General features: G+C 40.7%; 1 protein-coding gene across 7 annotated transcripts; it reads right to left on the reverse strand.

Moving 5' to 3' along the window:
- Positions 1 to 671: 671 nt before the first annotated feature.
- Positions 672 to 23214, reverse strand: MFF (mitochondrial fission factor). 7 transcript variants are annotated; one of them, XM_027650494.1, is made up of 10 exons: positions 23078 to 23212; positions 18605 to 18822; positions 17568 to 17740; positions 16507 to 16595; positions 12928 to 13002; positions 9629 to 9787; positions 7270 to 7287; positions 4157 to 4219; positions 1871 to 1955; positions 672 to 1520 (listed from the first exon to the last, which is right to left on the reverse strand). In XM_027650494.1, exons 2-10 carry the CDS (start codon positions 18819 to 18821, stop codon positions 1389 to 1391), a joined length of 1011 nt encoding a protein of 336 aa, XP_027506295.1. In that variant the 5' UTR covers position 18822; positions 23078 to 23212; the 3' UTR covers positions 672 to 1388. The 7 variants fall into 7 exon arrangements, with proteins under 7 accessions (XP_027506295.1, XP_027506297.1, XP_027506296.1 ...); XM_027650496.1 differs by lacking the exon at positions 12928 to 13002 and having other exon boundaries at positions 23078 to 23214; XM_027650495.1 differs by lacking the exon at positions 7270 to 7287.
- Positions 23215 to 25197: the final 1983 nt, after the last annotated feature.

Here is a 25197-nt window from a genome sequence, read left to right on the forward strand (position 1 = left end):
TGCTCCCGGAACCACCTGTCCTTACCAGGACCAGCTGTGCTGGGCACCTGCAGCCATCCCAGCCTGGGGGTCCCTCTGTGTAGAGGCAGCCCCGGGACTGCTCCGTGCCCTCTGTGCTGCAGGGTGAGCGAGGACAGCGCTGAAATGGGCTCTGGGTCCTTCTCTTCTGCAGCCACTGAGGATCATCATCTCTTCACCTGTCTGTGCACCTCTAGAGCCCAAAACACGGTCCTGCACAGTGGTCTGGGTCCAGCTGTTCTAAGGAAGGTCGCCTCTGAGCAGTGTTTTGGTGTCATTGTACACGGACAGTCTCAGTTGTTCCATACGCCCTAGGGAAGGGGCTGTGGCTGTACAGCACTGCAGGGCAGTGGCAGTTGCAGCCTTGCAGGGGCACAAAGCCACCAGCACCCCCCACACAGTGTCTACCAAAAAAGGTGCTGGAGCATGGGATGAGCAGGGGATGTCTAAACTGACCCGCTGCTGGAGGACAGCAGGCTGGCTTCCCAAACACCACCACCACACCAGCAGGGGAAGGGAGCCTACACCTGCCCCCCTGCTGCTTTGGAGCTGTTCAGGCCACCACTACTCATTACTCCAAAGACTAACAGTTTAGACAAAACCTCAAATAACTTTTCTTAAAATAATATTAAACAATGGTTTGGGGTTGGGGGTTTTTTTGAGAGAGTTTTATTAAATATACTACATCAATATCTTGTACTCCATAATCTTCTGACCACTCATAGACTGACTTGCTTAAAAATGTATTTTTTAGAAAAACATCTGCAAAATTAAACCTAAAAAAAGTACATATTACACACCTCTGGACAATCTGCATGTTAGCAAAGAATTCCTTTTATTATTCGACCCAAACAATACTTAAACAAGGAACGTACTCATAAACAGGACACACTCCTTGATTATGGCACACCTCAAACTACTTGGACTAAAGGAAAACTAGTGCAATTGTTTAATTGCATCTAACAACAGAACAATAAAAATGAATTTGTATTCCTTTGTTCTTGTTTTTTTTTTTTTTTTCCAAATCCATTTTATTTGTTCTCTTCACGCCACAACAAAACCTCCAGTGCTTAGTCCTGGAGATTACTCAGGAGTCCTTACACTGCATGAAGCAAACTTCCCATGGGCTGATCCATGTTTACACAGAAGCATGCAAAGGAGGATACTGCAGTATTTGCAATGCAAATCTATTAAATGCGTTACAACTGAACAACAAGGTGTCCCTTTAACACTGCAATTCTAGAGCCTTTATCTGTGGTGGAAGTTTCCAGTGTATGAATTATAAAACAGCATACAATTTCAGAAACAGAAATAAGGAGTTTTGTAAATTGTTTTTGTTTTCAACTATGAAATCTTTCCGAGAGCCATGTCTAGCGCCGAAACCAAAGCCAGCTATTGAGTAGCCAGAAAGCTACAGTAATTGAGTACATGATCATTTCCCTCTTGGCTCGCTCTTTGTTCTCTTCTTCCAGAAGTTGTAGGCGGCGATTAAGTTTGATTATCTAAAAACAAATAAAGGCTTTTAATACTTCATTAAAAGTGGCCAGACTTTTTAGAAGCTTCTGAATAACTACGTAAGATTAGCATCCCAAAGAGATGGATGTTAAACAGTTGATAATTTGACTTTCTATCTTCAGATCTTGCTGCCCCTACTAAGTAGGAACAGAAATGGAGTCAGATTCTCTAGATTCCCAGAACAATATAGGATATGTGAGGGCAGTCCAGCAGGGGCACAGAGAGGATCCCTTACCATACCTGTTATGGATACCTTTGCAGTCACACAAAAAACCTGTTACCCCATTTTACCACTACAGCTTTGGCTTAATATTGTCAACTACTGTGCTTTACGTACCTGTCTTCTTAAGGAAGCAGCATCCACAACTGTCATGTCATCTGGTGTTCCCTCGAGTGTCGTGTCGAAGTTGGTGAGACCATATCTACCAAACAAAGAAGATGGCTTAGCTGTCTCAGCCACACAAAGATTAGTAAGTACCCTATTTTACCAGCATTCCAGTAGATGTATTTCTTGGTGGTGACAAAGAACTACAGAGTTTTTTTGCAGCTGTTACAGGGCCATATTTCAATAGGATCCTAACTGAGTAAAGCACAAACACATATGAAATGGGTAAGTGCTGCACTGAATTGGGGTTGACTGCTCTCCACAGTTAAATATTTTTGAAGATTCTCCACACAGACAGACTTCTTGCTGACATACAGTTCCTCAAAAGACTTTGCAGTTATTTAACTGATTCATGAAACCCGAACATTGCCTGAGCTAAAGTGCCAGTTGCAAGAGACCTGGCAACAGAGTAGAAATATCCAAATGGAGACTTGGAAAGAATTGGGTGTCTTATGCTCAGTACCTACTTAAATATCCCAAGGGGACATTTACTGAGATTAAGAACCTCAGTTACATTAATCTCAGTATTATAGGCAGAGAACCTGGCAAATAAAGAGTGCAGTGCAGAATCACTCACTGCTTGCTGAACTTTGTGTGCATTAGAAAGTTTGTTCCCAGGGTACTCTCAGTTTATGTAGCAATTCAGAGAGAGCATTATTCTAACTCCAGGGCAAGGTAATTAAATACAGAACATTTATTATCAGTTGGCAAGTGGCAGAAAGTCTACACAGAGTATGAGTTTTAATCATCCAAGTGCTATTTCTTAATCAGATTCGTTTCCAACAACTAACAGGTAAATCCACCTGTTAGGATCCTCCACCTACCCTTGAGCTTTTCACTTTCTATCTTAAACCTGTTTTCAATTTTAGCTCCCCTTGACTTGCTTTCTCATTAGGACCCAAGAACAATTGCTGCAAACAGCTTAGGAAATGGAACAAAATAATGTCAAGGCTGCCAAATTCACAACAAACACACCTAAAAGAATGTTTAACATTTAATGACAGTTAATGGTCAACTAATGAGAATATGAGCAGAATTCCTGGAGCTTGCAGAATGCACTTAAGTGCAGAAACTACCTTTACACTTTATGTTCTTTCATCACTTTGAGGAAACTTCTCTAGAATGCCCTTAGCTCAGGCAACACCCTCCCCCCCAAACAGACATTGTCAAGTTTCCATGTATCGCTGTTTCTTAATGCATTGTTTCTTAATAGGAATTGCGATTTCAAGATCAGAATTGCATTAGTCTGGACTTCCAATAAATATGAGATCCTTGAGCTTTGCACACTCAAAAAAACAAATCGAGTTCTCCTTACTCTACAGGTCCTATGAAATCCGAAGAGATTTCTGATGAGGGTCTTCTCATGGACAATTTTTTATTTGTAGTACATGGTAAAAAATTTAGAAGATTCCACCATATCTACAACACAGTTGTCCTTCACCATCTCCTGAAACAGGCAGGGAGGCTCAGCATTTCAGTGAGATGGGCATGGCTCCCTCTCAGGTCACACCAATTTAATATAAAGTCACAGTGTATCACTGCTGCTCTACCAACTTCCAAACCATTCCAGATATTATATTAAGAGGGTTACCAGAATGAAATCCCTTGAGATATCTCTTGGACCATTCCAAAAACTGAATTATGGAGTTACAGAAGAGTCACCTGCTTGAATCCAGTTTCTATTTAAGCCTAAATCTAACCTCCATTTCTATGAAAACACGGAATTGCAAACAGCAAATGGAAACAACAGATGTAGAAGGGACTGGGTTTTTTCCATCATCCTGCCCACGAGATTATGTGTCACTCTTACATCCAGTTCCACTGAAACAATGTCAATCTGCCAGGACAATGGCAGGGAAAAGGCATCCAGCCACAACTAGCAGTCACAGGCATGTTACTGAGAACACCTGCGAAAATTAGGTGATATAAGGCCAAATTTTCTAGCAAGCTCATTACTAAATAGCAAATACCTAAACTGTACTGCCAATGTAATTTCAGAGCCTCCTCTCACATATTAGTCTGAGTCAGAATTCTGCAGCATGTTGTACCTATTGGACAACTGAGGCCTGTGCAGGTGACTTGGATGGGTAAGGAATAAAGGCCTGAAATATCTCAAGAGTTGAGAGGGAGCACAAAAATATTGTGTTTTAAAATAAGATTACTAGAAAGAGGGAAACAGAAACCTGAATTTTAGAATCTAAATTAGGGGGTCATGGCTAAAAAAAAAGTACTCTTTACCTGGTGTTGTCATGATGAGGGTTAGAGGAAGTGGTAGCAGCTGACCCACCACGTAACACTGGCCTACAGCAGGTTTGTGTAGATAGAAAGCACGAGACAGAAACAGGAAACGACAAACAGAGATAAGAGGTAAAACACACAGAACAAAGGAACTTCAAAATACTTCCACATATACTCTATAATGTTTTAATACAATATACCTTCTATTTATTTTCTTGTAAATTGCACTTTCATATTCTTCTTATCAAATTTAATCAACACTGAATGTTTTTTGCAGCTAAGAAGTGTAACAAGTTTTTGATGATACAGCTTCATTTATGGAAGACAAACTACTGGAATAGAGATTTGAATGGAGATTATCAGCCTTATAAATAACCATGGGAAACTTCCAGTTAAGAAAACAACAAAAAAATACCCCTCAAAACTAAAAATCTCACCCAACAACAATGGGTAAACAATAAATGTGTTTACAAATACTTTTAAAAGCCCTTTTAATCATCCTCTCCTCCCTCTAGGGAAAGGGGAGATTTGTCTTTTCTGTATTCATCTATGCTAGATATAATTTAGATATAATTAGAACACCTGGGCTAGTACCTAAGGACCATGGATAGTCTGAAGCGAGGTACACCTCTCCAGGAAGAAGCGACTACAAGGTTCAAGCGGATGTATGAACATCCTTGTAAGTGTTGCTCTTTAAATTTCTTTTTCTTCCTAGGCAAAGAGGAAGGAAAGGTAGGGCTTTTTAAGTTGCTTCAACTCTATAATATACATTAGGTTTGCAGCAAGAAGCTCCTGTGTTGCAGTTTACAGAAGAGGTGAATACCAGCAGTACCTTCTGACCAAGCTGGTACTGTGTGTTTTCAGTGCCTCTGGTAATGAGACATTAGTGTTGCACATCACAGATGTGGAACAAACTGTTCAGGAGCATGAAATCCCTTTCATTTTCCCAATGCCAACTGGAGATACTTGTACCATGCAATTAACCCACGTATACTGCAGGCTGTAACATTAAACACAGAGAGAACCTTGGCAAACTCTGCTACCTGATGCAATACTTACTAGGACTAGGTCCTACTCTAGTCAGCACCATAAATGCATACCAGAGTGTTCTTCCCTCTAGTACTTAAGATAAGCCAGCATGATGTGTTTTACAAAACAGGAAGCCCCATTTCCAATACATACACTAACAGAATATTCTTACCTAAATGCATGAGGTCTTCCAAAAAGTTACCAAAACAAAAGGTATTCCTAATAAGAGCAATAATTCAGGTAGCCTGAAGTATTCACTGACAGATGCTACAACTACATACTTTGAGGAAGTGTAAGAAATGGAGCAAACAGCAGCTATGGAAAAGGTCCCAGAATTTCTCTGCCAACGTAAGTCACCTGTAACTAACTGGCAGATATGGGAATGCCATTGTGCCAGTATCCAGCACGCATTTCCCACACCATTGTCCCACAGGACAACATTTGGAATTCGTGCAAGGAGAACAACAGGTCTCAAACGCTCTCTAAACTCAGCCTTCTGTGCTATTTTTCGGCAGAGTTTTACAGATGTTGTAGAATTAATGACTATTAATTCACAATACCCTTTCCAAGGAAAGCCACAGGCTTGGAGGCAGTTGAGGGCTACAGCAAGGCATAAACCCAGAGCATTCTGGGATCTGTGTAAGTCTTTAATCCCACTTCCCAACACAGCCAGGCTGTTAGGAAGCTGCACATGTTTTCTTCCTTTTCTTTGCAGTTCACATATTTTCTTTACAGGTGGACCCAAAAGGAACACCACAATATTCCCCTACCTCTCCTGCACTCCTTGCTTGGTTTTATATATCAGATTTGATTATACAGATCATAGTGGCCTCATAACTGAGATCACCTTATCCCAAAATCAGCAGTAAGTTTTTTGGTAAATACAGAATGTGCAAGTATAATAAAAGAAAGCTATTAAATATATGGCCTTCTTTAAAAAGAAGTGTACCATAGAACTTTGAGTTTTCTGGCTACTTCTGTGAATTCCATCCTAAACATTAATGCATGATCAGAAGAAGCCATAGCTCCAAGGTCATGTGTACTCCCTGCAAATACAGCAGCAGCCTGAAACTTGAGGGGAATGCACAGTAATAGAATTTAACAACAGTGGGAAGAGTGGCACTAAGGCAATGACCAACTAAGCCTGGTCTGTCTTTTGCTGGTTAGAGCAGAGCATGCAACAAGAATACCACAGTGAGGATGGAATCAAACACATGGGCTGGGAGGAAAACAGCAAAGTGTGGACAATCTCAGTACCTGGGTCCAACCTGCACCACTCCTGTGCCTGCACACAGGGGACACAAACACTCTCTGCTCAGCAGAGGCAGTACCTGTGTTCACTTCTTGCTGTACTTAAAACACCTCTGCAAGTCTCACAGAAGCCATAAGAATGGGCAGTAGGACTTGATGGAGAAGTTCTGGACATGAACTGGGTAAGCTTCTAAAGTACAGAGAGGACAGGAAATCAAACTGCTCTCCTTGCCTCCTGCTACAAGCAGTTACTTCAAACAGCAATAGCTACTGCTTTTCCAGCCTCCTTCACATCTGCAGACCCATTTCATTTTCTTCTGAAATTACCCCAGTCCAAAGTCAGATGTAGCCCTCTTGGATGGCCTTAACTTGCATCCCATTTTATTTCTACAATGAAAAATATAATTAATATTCTCAATATAAAAAACGACCTCATTACATCTCAGGATAAGATTATGTGGGTGGAGTTTGGCATTTAAAAAGAACGGTGGCTTTTTAGAAGAGATATCATAAAGGAAATATTAAGTTTTCATGCTTTTTTATTGTAAATAAAAAGGTACTGACCCAAGAGATGAAGAACACTTTAGATAAAGTACAGATTTCAACACAACTCTATACAGATATGAAACTGCCTTTATTCCTGCGTTTAAGACATCTCTAAAATCTCCTTAAATGCAGGGAGTTTTTTGGGGGCTTGTTGCTTTGGTTGGTTTTGGATTTTTTTGTTGTCTAGAGCATAAAAGATCAGTCTTTGAAGGGCACTCAATAGGCATAGGCCCTACAGTCATTTGAAAGAAACTGAAACAGAAAAAGGGTTAGAAAACAAAACTGACCTATTGTCCTTGTCCAAGCTGAAGGAAATGCAAGAGCAAACAGACAGTGTAAACAGTGATCATTAAATTGTTGCTCATTTAAATAACCATTATGTGAGCAGTGCTGGCTGAACTAGGCATAACTCATTCTCTGCAGCAGGACAATCAGCACCTACCCTTAGCAGTTTTAGTGGATTGGAAAATGTTTGGGGGGGGGGGGGGAAAGACAAGCCATGAAACAAGTTAAAAATATTTCCAGTGAGTAACCCACAGCCAGATCTTGTTAACTTTAAAAGATCCATTCTAGGATTAAGCATAACATATTAAAAGAGATAAGGTTTTGAGATAGAAAGCACGTTACACAGAGCAAAAGAACAGAGTGCAGGTTTGGAGCAATTTAAAATGAACAATATTTTGCAACCATGCAAGTGGATCATCCAAATTTCACATTCCTACGCCAGATGTAATGGTGGGTGTCTGAACACCCAGCCACAAAGAAAACACTTCCACCTTATTGAAGAGTTCATTCGTTTGGCACCTATTTGTCCATAGGTGACTAGAAACAGGTTTCCCATTCCTTCTAGGAAGGTTAGTGAGAAAACCTCAAAAATTAACTCAAACCAGGGTAAGTAATGCAGCTTTTGAAGTATTCAGTATTCTAGAAATTTTCTGATAATGAAAATAAGATGAAAGTGTATGTATGCACATGTGTTTGTTTTCCAGACTCCAAGAAAACATAGGCATGAACGTGCATATTGGAAGCCAGGAATAAAACCTGTAGCTCCACTGCAGACTGAGAAAAGGACTAGAATTTCAATCTATATTTTAACAAGGATTCTTGGCACAATATCTGTAAGTGCTACTGTTCACAGACAGTACAATTCCTCCTTATCTGGGAGCTTTAGTTTAGTAAAACAAACATGTAATTCCATCTAATTTTAATATTGAAAAGGAAAAGAAGTTATTGATGCCCAGCTCTTGACAGGCATCAAAATTTTAACAGCTGCAGTTAAGCACCCAACTTGCAGAATTTCACCGGGAACTGTGCAGCTAATTTTGTTTGTTTGATTTTTTTCAGTCCCCTTTAAGAACATAAAGACCAGCAAGACTGGAGTTCTCTACAATTTGGGGATGTTAATATGGGCATTTATTTACTGTCAGATCAGCAAACATGGTGAGCTATCAGAGGTGCCAGTTTGGCAAGTGACTGCAAACACACAGACATTCACAGTAAGATTGGCTTGATAGTCACATTTAATTACCAAAACAACCAGGAAGCAAATAATTTAACTTCACACTACAAATATTAAGCGTGCTGCTGGGATATCAGCAGAGGCAGATGGCAAATTTCAAAGAACTTGCTAGCACAGGCCACACTGAAGGGCTGCAGGAGCAATGTGCAGTTCCTCCCAATGTTCTTGCCAATTATCTTCTCTAATTCAACCTCTTGGCAAGCCCAGAGGTCTGAGATAACCCTACACTAGAGACTGTCTGCAATTCTTACCTGAATTTCTGTGCTAGCATACTACTGAAATGAAAATTGCTTTTGGTAAATTACCATTGCCATTATCAGCCTTTGTAAATGTCTCTATAGTGTTAAACATGCCATTCTTGTAGTGCTTACAAGTGCCAAATCACAGCAGTCCGAGGATGCATCAAGCGGGCAAAACTCCACTGAAGAGAATGGAAGTACAGGGATTGCCACGAGGCTTGTTCTGGCTCATCACCTCTCAGAATGTCAGGTTATCCATAAAACCAGAGACAGCAATAATCAGAGGAGCAACCAGCTTCTCAGTGTTCATTGCCTTTCTTGCTCTCAGCATCCAAAGTGGCCACCATCAGTCAGGTGTCAGCCAGAGATAACTATTCCCAATATAAACTGAAACAGCCTCAAGTCTCGACACATTACCAAAAGCAGCATCTACAATGCCTTGCATGATATTCTGCCCCGTGTCTGCACATTTGCTTTAATGCTTTATGACAACATCAACCCAATCTTATTGATTTGCACCACTGCTCACCAACAGAAAAGCAGAAGACAAGGCTAGTAAATTTGCAGGCTCAGGGTCAAGTGTTAATTGCAGAAAACGCTGACAATCTCAGAAGAGCAAAACCCCCTGCAGCCACAGGCTAACCCTTCCTATTTTAATTTTTATTTGGAAGGGAACCAAAACAACCCTATATTTGAAACAGAAGCATTTTGAAATGTGAATTTTGGACATTTAAATTGCTTATGAAGAGTGAAAGCAAAGGAAAGCAAAAGCAAATATTTTCATCTCATTATTTTGTAAACAGAAACCAAACTCCACTAAAAAGGAGAACAGAAAAAAAAAAAAAAAGAAGCAGCAAAAGCTGGCAAGAACCAGTGACAACCAATCACCTGCGGTTTTCATCCAGCACATCCAAGACCTGCTGGTAAGCCCTACGAGTGGAAGACTGGATAAACGACAAAATGCCACGAGCAGAGTAAAGATTAGTTCCGTCTTCAGGTAACATATTGGGAGGACAGACACGAGCCTGTTGCAGTGATGGTGTCACACTGTTTGTATAAGCACAGTAAATGAAGAGAAAAATACTGTAGTCAGATTTTAAATTAAAAAAAGCTTTTCAGATAGACCCCATTGCAAAATGCTTATTGCTTGCTTTTGGTTTACCCTTCTCCCACCACTATAAGGTAACACTCTCAAATTTTAGTAGTGTAGGGATTATGAGCTACATTTACATATGTTCTTCAGAAACAAACACGTGTAATCCAAGGACACAGTTTTGATCTGTTATACAAGTTAGTTTTAGAAAGTGCTTGTACAGCTAAACCTGTACCTGTTGAAGTCAGTATTCAAGTCCCCAGTGACATCAATGAGAACTGTCTTAAAAAGCATTAGCATTTTAAGAAAATCCTACACAATCTCTTTTAAAAACACAAGCCTTTTTCAATAGGGAGAATCTCACATAGAGCACCTTCAATAAAATTGTTTTGAAGCTGTGATGAAAGATCAAGATGGTATTTTGGTTTGCACATAAACAAGTTTAAAGGCAACTACAACAAATTCAAAAAATAACACAAAATTCATATCCCAGTGAAAAAAATTACATGATCTAACTTGTTGACCGTGATGCAAAAAATATTACTTAAAATATGCAGGACTGAAATTCAAACATGATCACTTGGATTATACAAACCTTGTCTAGCAGAGAGAAATTAGTTTTGATAAACTGCCTGTGATTTCCTCATGTTTCTTTACATTCAAGTTGACTTTATCCACATTTTTGTACACATATAAAGGCTCTTTATTTTTTTTAATCTGGAAACTTTAATTAAAGGTGAGATGCTTTTTTAATAGGAAGAAATTTGTGTTAACTTAATTGTACATATTAACACAAATGCAAACCAAGTGCGAGCCACTGTAGCCTTTAAATATTGGGATAGTTTTTATTCCTAGATTAGCACCCATAATTCAACACATTTCCTTGCCCTTTTTGCTTTGCTCCAACAGCTTTTGGGTTTAGAATGTCAATCTTTCTGCCCCTGGCATTTTTAGTAAAACATTAGTGGCTGAGTGCTTGGAAGCTGGTTTGATATTTGGATAATCTCTAGCTGGGTCAGAATTCTATGGATACTCTCACACTGAACAGAGTTGCTCTGCAACTGGCTGGCACCAAGATCACAAAATCGAGTAAAAAAGAAAAATCAGTTGAACAGACTGACTGAAAACACGTTACAGGAATGTCACTTCATCCACAGCAGAGTTCAGCCATCCTGTGCTTCAAAGGAACTCAAAGACTGCAGTGACTGGTGCCTGACTGACACTGGGCACTGTTTATTACCTGAACTGCAGATACCTTTTCATGCTGCCCTAGAGTACATTTGGACAACAGCAAGTAAGAAGAAGGATACAACAGTAAATAACTATCGCTTCTCTACAGCTTTTATTGTTCTCCAAGACTTGCAGAATTCACCTTTCTCCTCTATTTACGGTGACTTCTACCTTGCAATCAATGACAGTGGTCACACCTACACATTCTACTCTTGAATTGTGCTGGAAATGCCAATGATCACCAGAGAAATATCAAGTAGGGGCAAGTATTGAAATATTGCCACTAAAGGGAATTTATGAGAATTTTTACCCCTTGTGGATTTGCTGGCTGGAGGCAAACCAGGGAGGAGCTTAAGGCTTGAATTCACAGTATGTTTTACTTCAAAAGCAATTTCTCCTGTTAATCACTTCAGATATGCACAGAATAGGCTGAAAGATAGTTTTGCAAACAGTGTTTAGACATACTGCAAAATAGACGACATTGTGGAATTCCTGTTGCCCAGAATGGTATTACCATAAATACCACAGTAATGTTATCTACATACAAAGACTTCTGTAGATACTAAAAGTATTTTAAGAAGTGAAAAAAACCCCAACCTAATTTAACAACAACTGTACAAAATTCCCTAGAACTAAGTTACATGTACTGATTAAATTCAAAATGTATATAATAAGGAAAGATCAAAAATTGAGAATAATTCCATGAAGAGCACAAATGCCAGGGAGAGAGAAGCCAAATTTTTCTTCCATCTTCTTTTTTCAGGGTTTGAAATTTATGTCCTGTAAACATATAGTACTCCTTTGAACTATGTCAGAGACCATAGAGAAGAAATATTATAAAGCAATTATCTGATATACAAATCAGCCCAGATGACAAAAGAAAAAAATCTCTAACATATACCTAGTATGAGCATGTATCATTGTTGTGGCTATGCCTCTTCTTCATTTCTAGTTAAATGGTCTTAGTTTTAGGTATAACTTTGTTTCAGATTTCTGAAAAGAATTCTTACATACAGCTCCAGCCACTTATTTTACCACTCCCTGTACAAACACCACTCAATTCCAGAGTTTGGAACCCAACCAAACAACATGGAATTACAGTCATTACTATGAAAGTGTACATTCTGCTATATGGAGAGTTCTTAGCTTAGCAGTAATCTCTCCTAAAACTTCTCAAAGCATTTGTGATGTACACAGGCTTTATTTCAGGTATTTCTCTGACTTTCAGTTCTGGAAGTATGAAATGAGAGGTAAACAGATTTAACTAGTTAAGGTTACTTTAAATTCAAGCACATAGACAGACTGTATTCTGGTTAAAGACATGCACACCATCACCTTTTCTCCATGATTTGCATGAAGAACAGAATTTCTCAAACCGTGAAATTGAACTCTAGAGAGAGATGTGTTTTTCTAAGGAAAAGGCTGGAACAGAAAAAAATATTAAGTGCTGTCCACTTTTCCATGCACTCTTGGTGATTTGGTGACTTCTAATACAGAAGTGGAATCCTTGCATTCAACATTGCTGGGCAACGACCAACAAAATGCTTGGTTTCTCCAGCTATTCAAAACCAGCCAAAGAACAAAGAGTCAAACAAACTAAAGCTATTTTGAAATTTAATTTTTTTTACTGTCCCTTTCATTGGCTGTCAGGTATTTTTCCCTATGCTCTTTACGGAGGGAAATGATATGGCCAAGTTTGAGAAACCCTGAAGCAAAATTAGAAACCACATATTCAGTGTAGCAAAGGCTGTTTCAAATTTTATCTTCTAAACTACAGATACTTAGTCAGAATATTAGTATTGCAGAGAGCTATGTAATTAAACACATTCTTGATTTTCATATACCAGGTAACATTTAGGCTTACGTGCAATCCTTAGTCGAAAGAGGTGACTGGAACCGTGGCATTTTATTTCTTGGGACAGTATCTGATCTGTGCCACCTTGAATAATAATTGTAATCTCTTAAGTAAGCATCCTTATAAATAGAGGGATTGTAATTTAGAGAGCTGTCACTATTGCTGTGCAGACAGTTACTGTACCACCAGGTACCTACTTGTTAGTCTCAGGTTTTCTAAGAGCATTTGGGAATTACTGTCTTCAATGAAGCCTAAGTGCCAAAAAATTCTCAGAACTGTCTCTGCATGCAACTGGATGACAAGAAAGACAACAGAAGAGAAACTACTTGTTCCATATGGAGAACACTGTGATAGGGAGCCCAGCCAACTCTGCTTCCATCTGACAATCTACTCCAGAATATTTAATTTTGTCACTTTGTAAGCCAAGCACTGGAATTTCACACAGTACATCTGAATATTTTGTCCAAGAAGGACAACAGTGCCCTAGATTAAAACTTCAGAATCACAGTCTTGTTTAGAAAACAAAGGCATTGAAAGGCAGTGTTCCCTGTGCCTTTTAATGGAGTGGTCATCACAGCATCTGAGCTGACTATCATGTCTGTCAGGGAGTTGAATCAAGGAGGTAAGAGAAACAAGTGTTTAAAAAAAAGGTTTTGGGTTTTGTACAGGAATTTAATATTTCAAGTAAAACGTGGACTTTCTTTCCTATTTGAAGGTGTGAACTAGACTCACACAAGCACAGGAATAAAGAGCTGATCTTTGTCAAGTTACAGCACCATAGCATGTTCCTGCAGAAGTAAACTATGTAGACATGATATGAATTCACAAGTCAAGCCAGTTTTGATGAAGCAGCAATGTATCATTACAGTAATTATAACAAGGCTATTTTTTCAGCCAGCAACACCAGATGTAAGAACTTTAGGTACAGTAAGTTTCTTGTGGCTTTGTACCATTGGAAGATACAGTATTTCTAGATAGTAAAGAAATTTCGAGGTGATATAAATGAGGTAACAGGTGCACAACTACTTTTCTGTAGTACAAAGATTATATTTACATGTATTTACATTTACTGCATTTGTGTGAGCCACACAAGTTCCCCTGGGAACATGGTATTTCAGCAACCTGAATTCACAGAACACTCTCCTGGAGTGAGCCAGTCCAGAGTCACATTCTCCACTTGGAGACTGACAAAACCTAGATGAGGGAGAAATGTCCATAGCATGTTCAAAGTGACTTCATCTTTTGCATTGTACCAAGTCAGAAGAAGCAATTATGTCAGAGAAAGAAGCAATTTCTAGGAACCTCAATGATTTCAAGGCATGTGATCTACACTCGAGACACAGCATAACTTCTCTCATAAGGAAACGAGAACTCAGGAGGACAAGAGAAAAATGAATTTCTACTAAAATACACCATCTGCAGGTCAGCAAGTGTGCAATGCTGCGGTGGGGAAGGATAGCTTCTTCCACATGGGCAGCAGAGTGTGGATACAGCAGGGTCACTATCGGCTAGCTGGGATTTTTCATGCAAGCAAGAGAAGAGATCCTGGATTAATCCAAAAGACATGCATAATGTAAAGTGCTTGGCATTGGAAGTTTGATTTATGTGACAGACCTTATGCAAGGACTAGCATGGGTATCAAGAGAGCAAAACTACTCTCCAGGGGTGTCATAATCTCCTGGCTTTTGTAAATGATAAACTCAGTCACACCAGCTACCAGTTATATGTTCTTTGATCACATCCTTTTTAAATTTACAGGATTCCAAGTGCATATTGTATTGCTAAGCTTCTGAAGGACTGCTAGTAGATTCAAAATCTATGACACCAAATAATATTCAGACCATTTTAAACCAGTAATTCTATACATAGCTACTGAGTGACAGCAAAGCACACAGTTTTAGAGATTTAGGATTTCCACATTCAAGAAACCCCAACATGTGAGAAATCTCACAGCAACTGGATACATCCAGTCCAGAGCTGATCTTGCTATTTCCTCAGATGTCTGGCAGGGCAGACATGGCCCATGACTTTTGTAAGACTAAACTAACCTGGGAGCAAGTGTAAAGCAGTATCAAGAAATCACAAGAATTTCTGTACCATCTGTTCTTGCTTTAAGTGCAATACATCAAATATATCAATACTGGCAAAGCAGCACTGGCAGCAGCAAAGGGATCAACATTTTCTCAAGCAGCTTCCATCACAAAAAGACCATCATGTACCATGTGCAAGCCATCAGACAGGCAAGAGAAAGCCATTCCTGCAGTGAAATTCCAGTATGTCCGGTCCAACAGGACATAACTGGATAACTGATACCTCAGGGAACTTGGGCATTTAGTAGGCTGATAGAACACTTGGAGACTGAGCTGAGCAGGAGATAAGGATGCAAATCTAGTTTTGCCAGCTCAGTGAATAGTCTGATTCTGCAGACTTGAGTGCCTAGACATGTGCAATCCATAAGCTTGTATGAACCAAAAGTCTGATTAAGAAGAGGAAGATATGAAACAACATTTCCATAAAGATGTGGAGGAAGAGAAGGAGACTTATGTCTGGAATGTGCAGAGTCCATTTCACTAGTATTAGACAAACTAACAGGTAGACAGATATGTAGTACACATAGTGCCCTCGCTCTAAATAGAAGAAAAAAAGGCATTTCTAGGGCATAATTCACTTGATCTACTTTAGATTAAAAATAGGTAGATCCAAAGTAGGTCCTGTACTTATTTTCCTCATTACTGAATATTAAGTTTATGGTGATCTAGCAATACTGTTACACACTCTACATTGGGACAAATGAATCCCATCTTTAAGTCTTAAATCTAAAATCTTTTCTAAGGCAAATATTCCTTATGGCAGCTGTATTAAAACTCACAAATAAAAGATTGCTATGTGTTACATTGCAAAACCAGTTATTTCCAGGTGGAGAGATAGTGTCACTCAGAATAAACTGAGATTAATCAAAAGTTATCATATCCAGTAAAACTTTACAGGCATGTATGTCTTCAGAAAGCACCCTAAGAATTACTACCTTGGATGGTAACAGTAGATGAAGTTTCCAATTCTAAATGCTACCTGCTATTTTGGTCTCAAAAGGTTAAGATATATACTGACAGATTCCAATATATTAAATACATTGATACCAAAGAAAAATTACTTATTCTAATATTTATGAAGAAATAAAAATACTCCTTCTTCTAAGAGTGAAAATCATTATAATATCAACAGTGAGAGAACTGGGAACATTTTGATGTACAAAGAACTCAATTTCCTAAAAATTCAGGGAAAAAAATATTCTACCAATTCAGAAACTGAAAAATCTCCTGAAATAACAATTGATGGTAACTGGTGAAACTGTGAACCTACAAACACCCCCAACTATCCACTGCAAGAAAATACTTCATAAATTACTCACCTCACTAAACAAAAAGCATAAGAATTAAGAAAAATGCTGGCCTTGTAACTGTTAAAATGATGTACTTGCCACAACATACAAAATATTAGTTGGAAAAAGCAAATAACAAGGAGATAAGGAACAAAGGAGGTGTGTAACAAAGCTCTAGTAGTGCCCCTGCACTCTGTTGCTCTACTCACATGGAGTCATTCCGGGCCAGTTGGCCGTTCTGCCGCGTGGCGTTTTCGCTCATGGAACGTTCTCTCTTCAGTCTTCCCACTGAGCGGACCTGCATCGAAGGGAGAGAGAGGGACAGAAAAGACAGAGAGTTCCAGGACACAGTAATGTGCAGTGGAGGTCTGTAGGTTAGATCTGCCCTCAGATAAAAGGCACGTTTTCATGGGTTTCACAATGATAAGGAGGAAGACAACTGATGACAGGATCTGATGCTGGTACATGTAAAACCAAGCTCCAACCTTATTGCAATCCTGTTGTTATCTATCCATGTGATCTGACGCCAAAATGATGAACCGACAGAATTTTTAATAGTCTCTGGAGATATTCAAAAGCCCTCTGGACACAATCCTGAATAATGTGCTCTAGGAGACCCTGCTTGCGTGGGAAGGTTGGACTAGATGACCTCCAGTGGTCCCTTCCAACCTTACCCATTCTGGGATTACTTCCTATCACGAGAGAGAAATGTATTTCTATTGTATTTTGTAAGTCTACAGAATATGCAGTTTCATAAATATTTTTCTGGTTTTAAGATGTCAATTACCATCATTCACCTGGATGCCAATGTCATACCATTCTAGAGAGGTTGGTTTTCAGAGTTTTAACAAAACTCATTAATTCTGTGTGGTGTTATATCATCCGGCCATGAACTCCAGAGGTCAACTATACACATTAAAAGAATGTGTAGTTCTCTAGTCTGTTTTCTGATAATCTGTAAATTTAAAAAAAAAATCTTGCAGTTTTCTCTTCATCAAAAGGATGGGTTTTTTAAAGTATTTAGAGTAGTTCTAACTATGACTTTATTTTTGTAAGTACTGAGTAAGCCTACTGAGCATGGCAGCCCCATGCCATCTGCCACTTCAAAGGCATTATAAGTACCACAGAGCTAATAAAAATATTTTTAGATTTTCCCAACTTATGTTAGCACCAAGTTGATCTTCACCACAGTAGAGAAATCATTGGTCATTTCACTGTCTTTAATAGTAGAATGCTTCTCATCTAAGGAAAAAGCAAAAGAAGTACTGGCCTCTTCACTTTGAGGTGTCTGCTGTGGAGGTTTTTCTAGGTCCAAAAAATCTAGCGGTCGATCACTAAGAGAAATAACACGGGGAGGAGTTTTCAGTGCCAGTGGTTTGAATGGAGTAGATTGAAGAATGTCAAGGTCTGCTGGTCTGGAAAATGGAATGTCTTCACTATTACCTGCAAGAACATCAGTTGTCAATAGCAAGTAAACCGTTCTGAGGCCTGAGGGCCAATGCTAAAGTTCAAAAAGACATCACAGCAGTTACTTCCCTGGCCCACGCAAAATAATCAAGTATAACTTTCCTTAACAGGTCTTGTATGTTAAAAACTATTGATAAAGCTCTCATAAAAACCACATTATTGACAATTATTTGAACAGTTTCTCTGGGAACAATGATCCTGAGTAATCCTGGACCACATCAACTGCTATTGCAAGTGAGAGCACTCAAGACAAAGTCCTATTAATGGTGCATTTGACTGGGGATGTCAAGGCATAAAATACACATGTCACATATTTTGCAAATTGCAAGACCTTCAGCAGTTCCAGGTCTGTCACTGTAAAGCCCATGACCATAAATACTATATTGATAGAGTCCACCCAAAACCAGATAAGTTCTTAACATAATTAGAATTCTGATTATGATCAAACAGATTTTGCATGACTAATATATACAGCAGATCCCCAAAACTTGTTATAGTTACTTTAGCTTATAGTTAATTAATAAAAATTAGGTGTAAATCAATAAACATTACCTTTTTTCCTCTAAAAATGGTTTAGTAAGATGAAATGTCAGCAATTAAACCTTCTGTTCATAATTAATTCATTAACTGTCTCCATTAAAAGCTACACCAAAACTATTAATAAAACATTTTCAGAGTTTAAGAAACTTCCTATGTCGAAGTTAATGAGCATTAACTGTTTGAAAACCAGAGAGCATTTTACAGGTTGTTCTTTTAAAAATGCATCAATATATATTTTTTTCCATCCAGAAATTTGGGAAACCAATTTAAATTTTCACCTGCATCGAAATGCAGACATACCTGCCACTACAATCCGCTCTGGAACCTGCATAGTTACACTGGCATTTGGAAATCCTTCTGGCATGTCCTTTTCAAGGTCAGCATTTTGAGGAGCTACTTTGAGTTTTTCGGGGACCCTCATGCGCTGACTGATCCCTTCTGTGTATTCCATCTCATACTGAAGGCGGTTCATTTCTGCCATCTCGGCAGCTGGAGACGGGAATGCGGCTCCACTCATTCTGGGAAAAGAAGACCAAAAACTCTAAGAGCAATATAGGAAAGCAGCAGAAAGTATGTAAAGGAAATGCTTTGTTCTTATTACTAAGCAAGTGGTAGAGACTTATTTAAAGAAACAGATTATGCAGTAAAATTCCTAGGAAGTGTAGTCTCAAAGTGCTGAGAGGTGCAGGTGATGAAAGAAGAACAAATTGATGCTGCAGACAACGCTCAGAGCTGCACTGAGGGTCCTCAAAGAGAGCCACGACAAAAAAACCCCAAACCTAGAAATTCTGCATGTAAGGTATTATTCTTGCACTGGCTGGCACAAAAAGAAAAACAACCAACAAATCCCTGATAGGATTGATAGGAAATCTATTCAGAATTGGCAAGAAATCTAAGTTGTTGGTTTGCATTTACACAAATCCAGTGTGCTGGTATTTGAGAAAATGGCTGAAGCCTTACAAAACTGCATGTTGAAACAGTGGAATGACAAAAGGCTCAGCTTGGGCAGCAGCCTCCTGCTCACATTCAGTCATCCAGACCTCGCCCCATCTTACAAGGACAAAGTTCCTATCAACAGCCTGTCAAATCAGCTTGAACACTGAGTACATTCATAATCATTCCCAATCACAGCAGTTCTGTGAACTTCTCACCTCTGTTTTTCTGTAAATTAAAATCTTACTTTTGCAGAACTGATACAAGACGAGGACAGAGAGAACAAGACTTTATTTAAATTTAAAAGAGTTTGCCAATACTTTATAGATACATTTTCCTAGAAGAGGAGGGAGATTTCAACTGAAGCAGTGGGGGAGTTTCCTAGAAACTGGGCTGTGAGAAACTTATTGATGTATTTGTTGTGAGCTGTGTCAAAGACCAGGATAACTGGGGTTTTGAAGTTGGATTTAAGGTTGAGAGAAAAAAATCCTAGAGCTGCATGTGGAGGTGGGCTGGAAAGGGGCTGCTGACGGAAACTGTGGGCTGGAAAGGAACCTCAGAGGGCTGGGAGAAGTTGTTCACCTGGGCAGTGGCTGGCAGACTTTGCTGATGGCTCATTCTGAGATTATGGTTATGGACTCAGCTAAAAGAGACATGCTAAAGCTGCAGCTGGAGTGGGGCTGGGAAGGGGCTCCCAGAGTAAACAGTGAGCTGCAAGGAATTGGTTGTGGGAAATTTTTTATCCAGGCAATGGCTCAATGGCTGGGGGCCTTGCCAACAGCTCAGACTGAGATAATGGTTATTTTAGGGTTAGGATTGCAAAAAAAAGCGTTTCTAGACATATATGTGCACACACAATATGTAAATACAGTTCTCCCAGCAAACCTGCTTGTGGGAAGCGTGGTTTACTGCAGCAGGACATCTTCTAGTGGTGTTGCTTAAGCAGTTTCCTAAATGAAGTGACCCATTCTGGCAAAAAGGCAGGGTTTGCCACTAATATTGCAACTACATTCTTTTCCTATTTTTGGCAGCAGGGCTCTATCTGCTGCTGTGTGTGCATTTCCCTGAGCTGAACATGCAGAACTCTGAGCCTCAGTGTGGAGACGCTGTGTGGCAGGTGAGGCAGCCCACAAGCCCTTCCTCCCACCAGCACACACAAGCAATACCTTCCAGATTTACCAATAAAACCTTGAACTAATAGTAACCTTCAGACAACAGGAAGAAGCACACAGAAGGATCTGGACTGTGTAACACTTAAATGCACACACTGAGTATATTCAAGATGTGATCCACTTGGCAATCCATCCCGGGATCCTCAGCGTTATTTTCAAGACTTCCTATTGCCATGGATCAAATGAAAGAATCTCATTAATCTCAAAGTCTCACTGGAGCACAGCAGGAAAAAAAAGTGATCAGGGACAAGGCAGGAATGTCACTGTTCTATGTAAACTTTAAAAAAACTCCACAAACTTATAAAGAAAATACCTGAAAATTTAATCCATCTGTATTAATTCTCACTATTTGTATGTATCAAGTGAAATAAAGTTAACCCACTTTGTTAGAAATAAACACTTTATAGGAGTTCAAGAGGTTCTTAAACTTCTCTGCCACTTCAAAGTTTTTAACCTTTCTCATGGAGTTTTTTCATCCTCTGATTTTGCAAGCTGGATTTGTCTCTCTTGCAGACATTGGCTGGATCAGCCAGTGACATGAAGAAAATAGTCTTCTGACATTTCCACATTCCAAACAGTGCTTTTCATTTGAAAACATTCTCTCTGATGAGAAAAGTATCTCCAGATCAAATAAAAATGTCAAAAAAAGAGACCAAATTTTAAGAAGAACTTCAAGTACCCAGAATATCGAGTGGCAGCACTTCAAGCACACTTATTGCTCACAGGACTTGACAAAAGGTGTTTCAGTGCTTGCCCACATCCTCATTTTGAAATACCTGTGCAGCTCTAATTTTGGCAATCAAGTATCCCTTCCCTGCAGCAGTGTTTGCACCACAGCTTCCCTACAACCTGGCATTGCTTTGAGACACAAGTTTACACCACAACTGTTTTCCAGCCGCAAGGTAAAATACACACAAAGCCATAATTAGAACAGTCACTTTATAAACTATTTATACATTAAATAGCACTGTGTGGGTTTAGCTGTACTTTCCAAGGACCTATAGATACAATACCTCAATGTCTTCCTACTTCTTGTCTACTTTCAGTCACTGAGAACTGGATTTGCTGTCAAAGTGATTTCAGTTTTTACTCCTTTTTACAAGAGAATAGCAAAACAAGAAATGGTGAGATTTCACCAACATAAAACTTAAAATATTTTAATGGAGCTTGAGAACAAAACAAACTAATGTTTTCTGTAATGTCTTTGTTACACAAAGCATTTTACAGAAAAACATTAATAATAAATCAGGGACAATGAGGATTTTAAAATTGATATTTACAGACCTAGGTAGTTCTTAAAGAGGCATGAGAATACGAGTCTGAGAACAATAAGACAATAAAAATACAATCACAGATACAGGATAAATAGACAGAAAGCAGCTGAAGTGCAAATGAGCATCAGTGGCATTTAATGAAAGAAGGCAGGGAGGAAAGAAATCCAGAGAAGGACAAAGGAAGAGACAGCAAGAGGCAAGGGGTAGGTACCTCCTTCTCCCTCTCCTAAAAAAGAACATCAACAGGAGAGATGAGGATGAAGCAATGCATAAAAATGTTAGAGATGACTCTTTGCCAGCATTCTGGCAATAACCAGGCATTGGCCATATCTGTGCTGCAACAGGGAATGTTCTGCACAGCGAGGAACCCGAGATACAGGATGAGCACTGGTAACAGTATATCTGTGCCAGCTCTGAGAGCAGGGCAGGTTTTACGGCCGACACCAAACTGTAACTTCTCCAGCTACATTACTGTTTGTTCCTGATGTGGTTACTTTACAGCTCGTCTGTTCATGTGCACATAAACTGCAAAGTGCTCCTTTGGCAAGTGTCCACATAGACAGGAAAAAAGGGGAAGAGGAGGACTTAGAGCAAAGTTAAGGCACGAATGAAGGACCCGAAGTACCTATTAGAGGAGCCTAGAACTGTCAGAACATGTATCACGGAGGCAGCGTGGGGCAGAGGCTGTGCTCTAACAAAGCACCGACAGAACAACCCGAGGGGAAAGAGCCCCAGGAGCGGCCAAACGCTGAAAGCTGTTCTGCACAGCACAGTCACAGGTGCTGAACTTCTAAAATACACTGCCCTCTCTCCTCAGCACATGAACAAAACGTACCCATTATACACGAGGAAAGCTATGCGGTCACAGAACACTAAAGGCTGAGCTCTTTCAGGTCTATTTTACTCCAGCTGAAGGTTTTAACACAAAATATTTTAACAGAAAATAAAAATGCTGAGGAACGTTAGGAGAAAAAAACCGTCACTGTGAGAACCATTTCTCTGAAACACCCAAATATTCCCTGCGCTGCGGCGGCATTAAAAGCATTCCGCAGCAGACCGGGGGAAGGTCCTTCCTTCCCCTAAGGGAGGGTCGTCAGACGATAATGCCCGAGGGCAGAGGGGACTCCGCGGCCTCAGTGCCTCGAGTGTCCCCGTGAGGGCTGAGCGTCCAAACCCCCCCGGGCCGCTGCCGACCCCCAGCGCGGCGCTGCTCCCGCTGCCGAAAGGCTTCCAAGCACTGGGAGCGCCGGGAGCGCCCCCGGCGCGGGGACACACGGGCTGGGGGGCTCCGGCTGTGAGCGCGGAAATGGGGCCGGCTCCGGCCCCGCGGGCAGGCCGAGCCCCCCGCGCGGAGCTGGGGCGCTGCCTCCGCGCCCCGGGCGGTCCGTACTCACCCCGAGTGGCACGGAGAGGCCGGGCAGCACTGCGGGCCCGGCCCGGCCCGGCCGGGGAGCGCTTCAGGCACCTCGGCTCCGCTCGGCGCTCCGCGGGTCAGCCGCCGAACGCGGCCTGCGCGTCCCCATCGGGCTTCCGTAACAGCCGCGCGTCACGTGGCAGAGAGAGGGCGGAAGCGGCGCCCGCCGGTGCCTCACGTGCGAGGCTGCCGCGGGGCATCCATTTTTGGTGAGGGCGGGGGAGCCGCGCGCAGGCGCACTGCAGTGTCCCCGCCAAGGTCAGAGCTCCGGGCCGGGCCCGCAGAGCTCCGTGAGGGAGAGGGGTAGCGCTGCCCGGGCTGGGTAATAGCACTGGGACAGGGACAGGCTGGGCTGTAACATTATGCTACGGGCGTGGAAAGTGTGTCCAGGTGTGTGCTGAGAACAGGCACCGCAGGGCGCGTTTTCTGTCTCTGAGCTGCGGCCCTTTTAAAATGACCAAGCGGCTCGTTCCGCCTCACGTCCCGCCTGCCCCATGGCATTAGGGACTGTGGCAGCAAACCCCGCCACACACCGGCTCCGACCAGCTCAGCCCCATCCCCTGACATCGCTAAAACCCTCCAAGGGCACCATTAGCTGACCCTGCCTGAAACTGGCAGGTTCCTTCTTGAAACTCTTCCTGAGCAGCTGCTTCCTCATGTTACAACTCAATTTTCCAATCCCATCCAAAAAAATAAAATGAAAGATGCTATTATTACTATACAGAGCAGAGCTTTCCCTATCTTTTTGATTTGTGGTCACAATGTTTCGGAGGTCAGAAGGAGTAGCAGTTCCAGAAGTATAGAAGGCATATATTGATCCAAGGCCTGCAACGAGCTAATTCAGCTCTTTACAAGTATCAACAGTGCTGTTTTACAGGGGCAAGTAGTCAGAAATATGATCTCTTACTAAATAAAAGTTGTATAACATTGAGAATTATCCATCAGTTGCCTTAAGATACATGATCTTGCACTTGGCTTCCTTCAAACCCAAGTTGTTGGCACATCTTACCAGGCAATCCTCATCATTCTGGATGAGGAGTCCTCAGTTTTACCTCTTCTCTAGGCTTTAAGATTTACAAACTATCAATAAGATTTCATCTTTAAAAGAAAAAAACCCCAAAAAACAAACCCAAACCTAAACCAAACAAAACCCCAAACCAAATGAACAACCCCCCCCCAAAAAACCCAAAGTAATTATAAGTAGTTTAAAAACTGGTTCTTCAAGCACACTAGAAATATGGGCCATCTTCCGTGTCTCATCACATATAATTTCATGTTGAGATCAATGATGTGACTGGTTTTATTCCATTGAATATGTGACTGTTGTTAATGAAGTCAGTGGTGATGTAATAAAAGTGGTCACAGCCTAGTGGTCACTTGAGTTGTCCTCATTCACAGAAAATCCTCCAGTAGTATCACATTATGAATTACCACCAGGGGATCACAACTGCCCAGCCCCTTGTATTCTGTCCAATCTCCAGAAGAACTGAAATGCATCAGGCTCTACCCCTTCCCTGTCAGGATGTTCTTTCCATTTTTTTCATTGTGTAGAAGTCTTAGCACAAGTAATTTTCTTTGACAGTTTGCAGATCCTGCTGCAGATATCCTTGATTTTCTTGTTCAGAGATTTAAAAGGCCATCCTTAAGAATGTTGCATGCAACACTGTTCTCTTGGTTTGTCTTTCTTATTTTCATGCTGAAATCTTGATAATAATTTTAGTTGGGCCCTCTTCTTTCTGCTGCACCCAATCTGCTGGTACCAAACACCAGGCAGCCACTCGCTCCCTCCCCACACCCCACCCCATCATGGGATGGGGAGGAGAATCGGGAAAGAAAAGAAAATAGAACCCGTGTTGAGATAAGAACAGTTTTATAATTAAAACAAAGTAGTATTAATGATCCTAATAATAATAATTGTAATAAAAAGGAGAGAGAGAGAGGAGGAGATAAAACCCAAGTAAGGCAAGTGATGACAATACAGTTGTTCACCACCTGCTGGCCAATGCCAAGCCTGTCCCTGATCCACCATCCACTTAACTTCCCCAGTTGATGTACTAGGCATGACATCCTATGGTGTGGAATTGCCCTATGGAAAATTTG

The sequence above is a fragment of the Corapipo altera genome, unplaced genomic scaffold, assembly GCF_003945725.1.
Source record: "Corapipo altera isolate COAL_440 unplaced genomic scaffold, ASM394572v1 54, whole genome shotgun sequence".
Lineage (NCBI taxonomy): Eukaryota > Metazoa > Chordata > Aves > Passeriformes > Pipridae > Corapipo > Corapipo altera.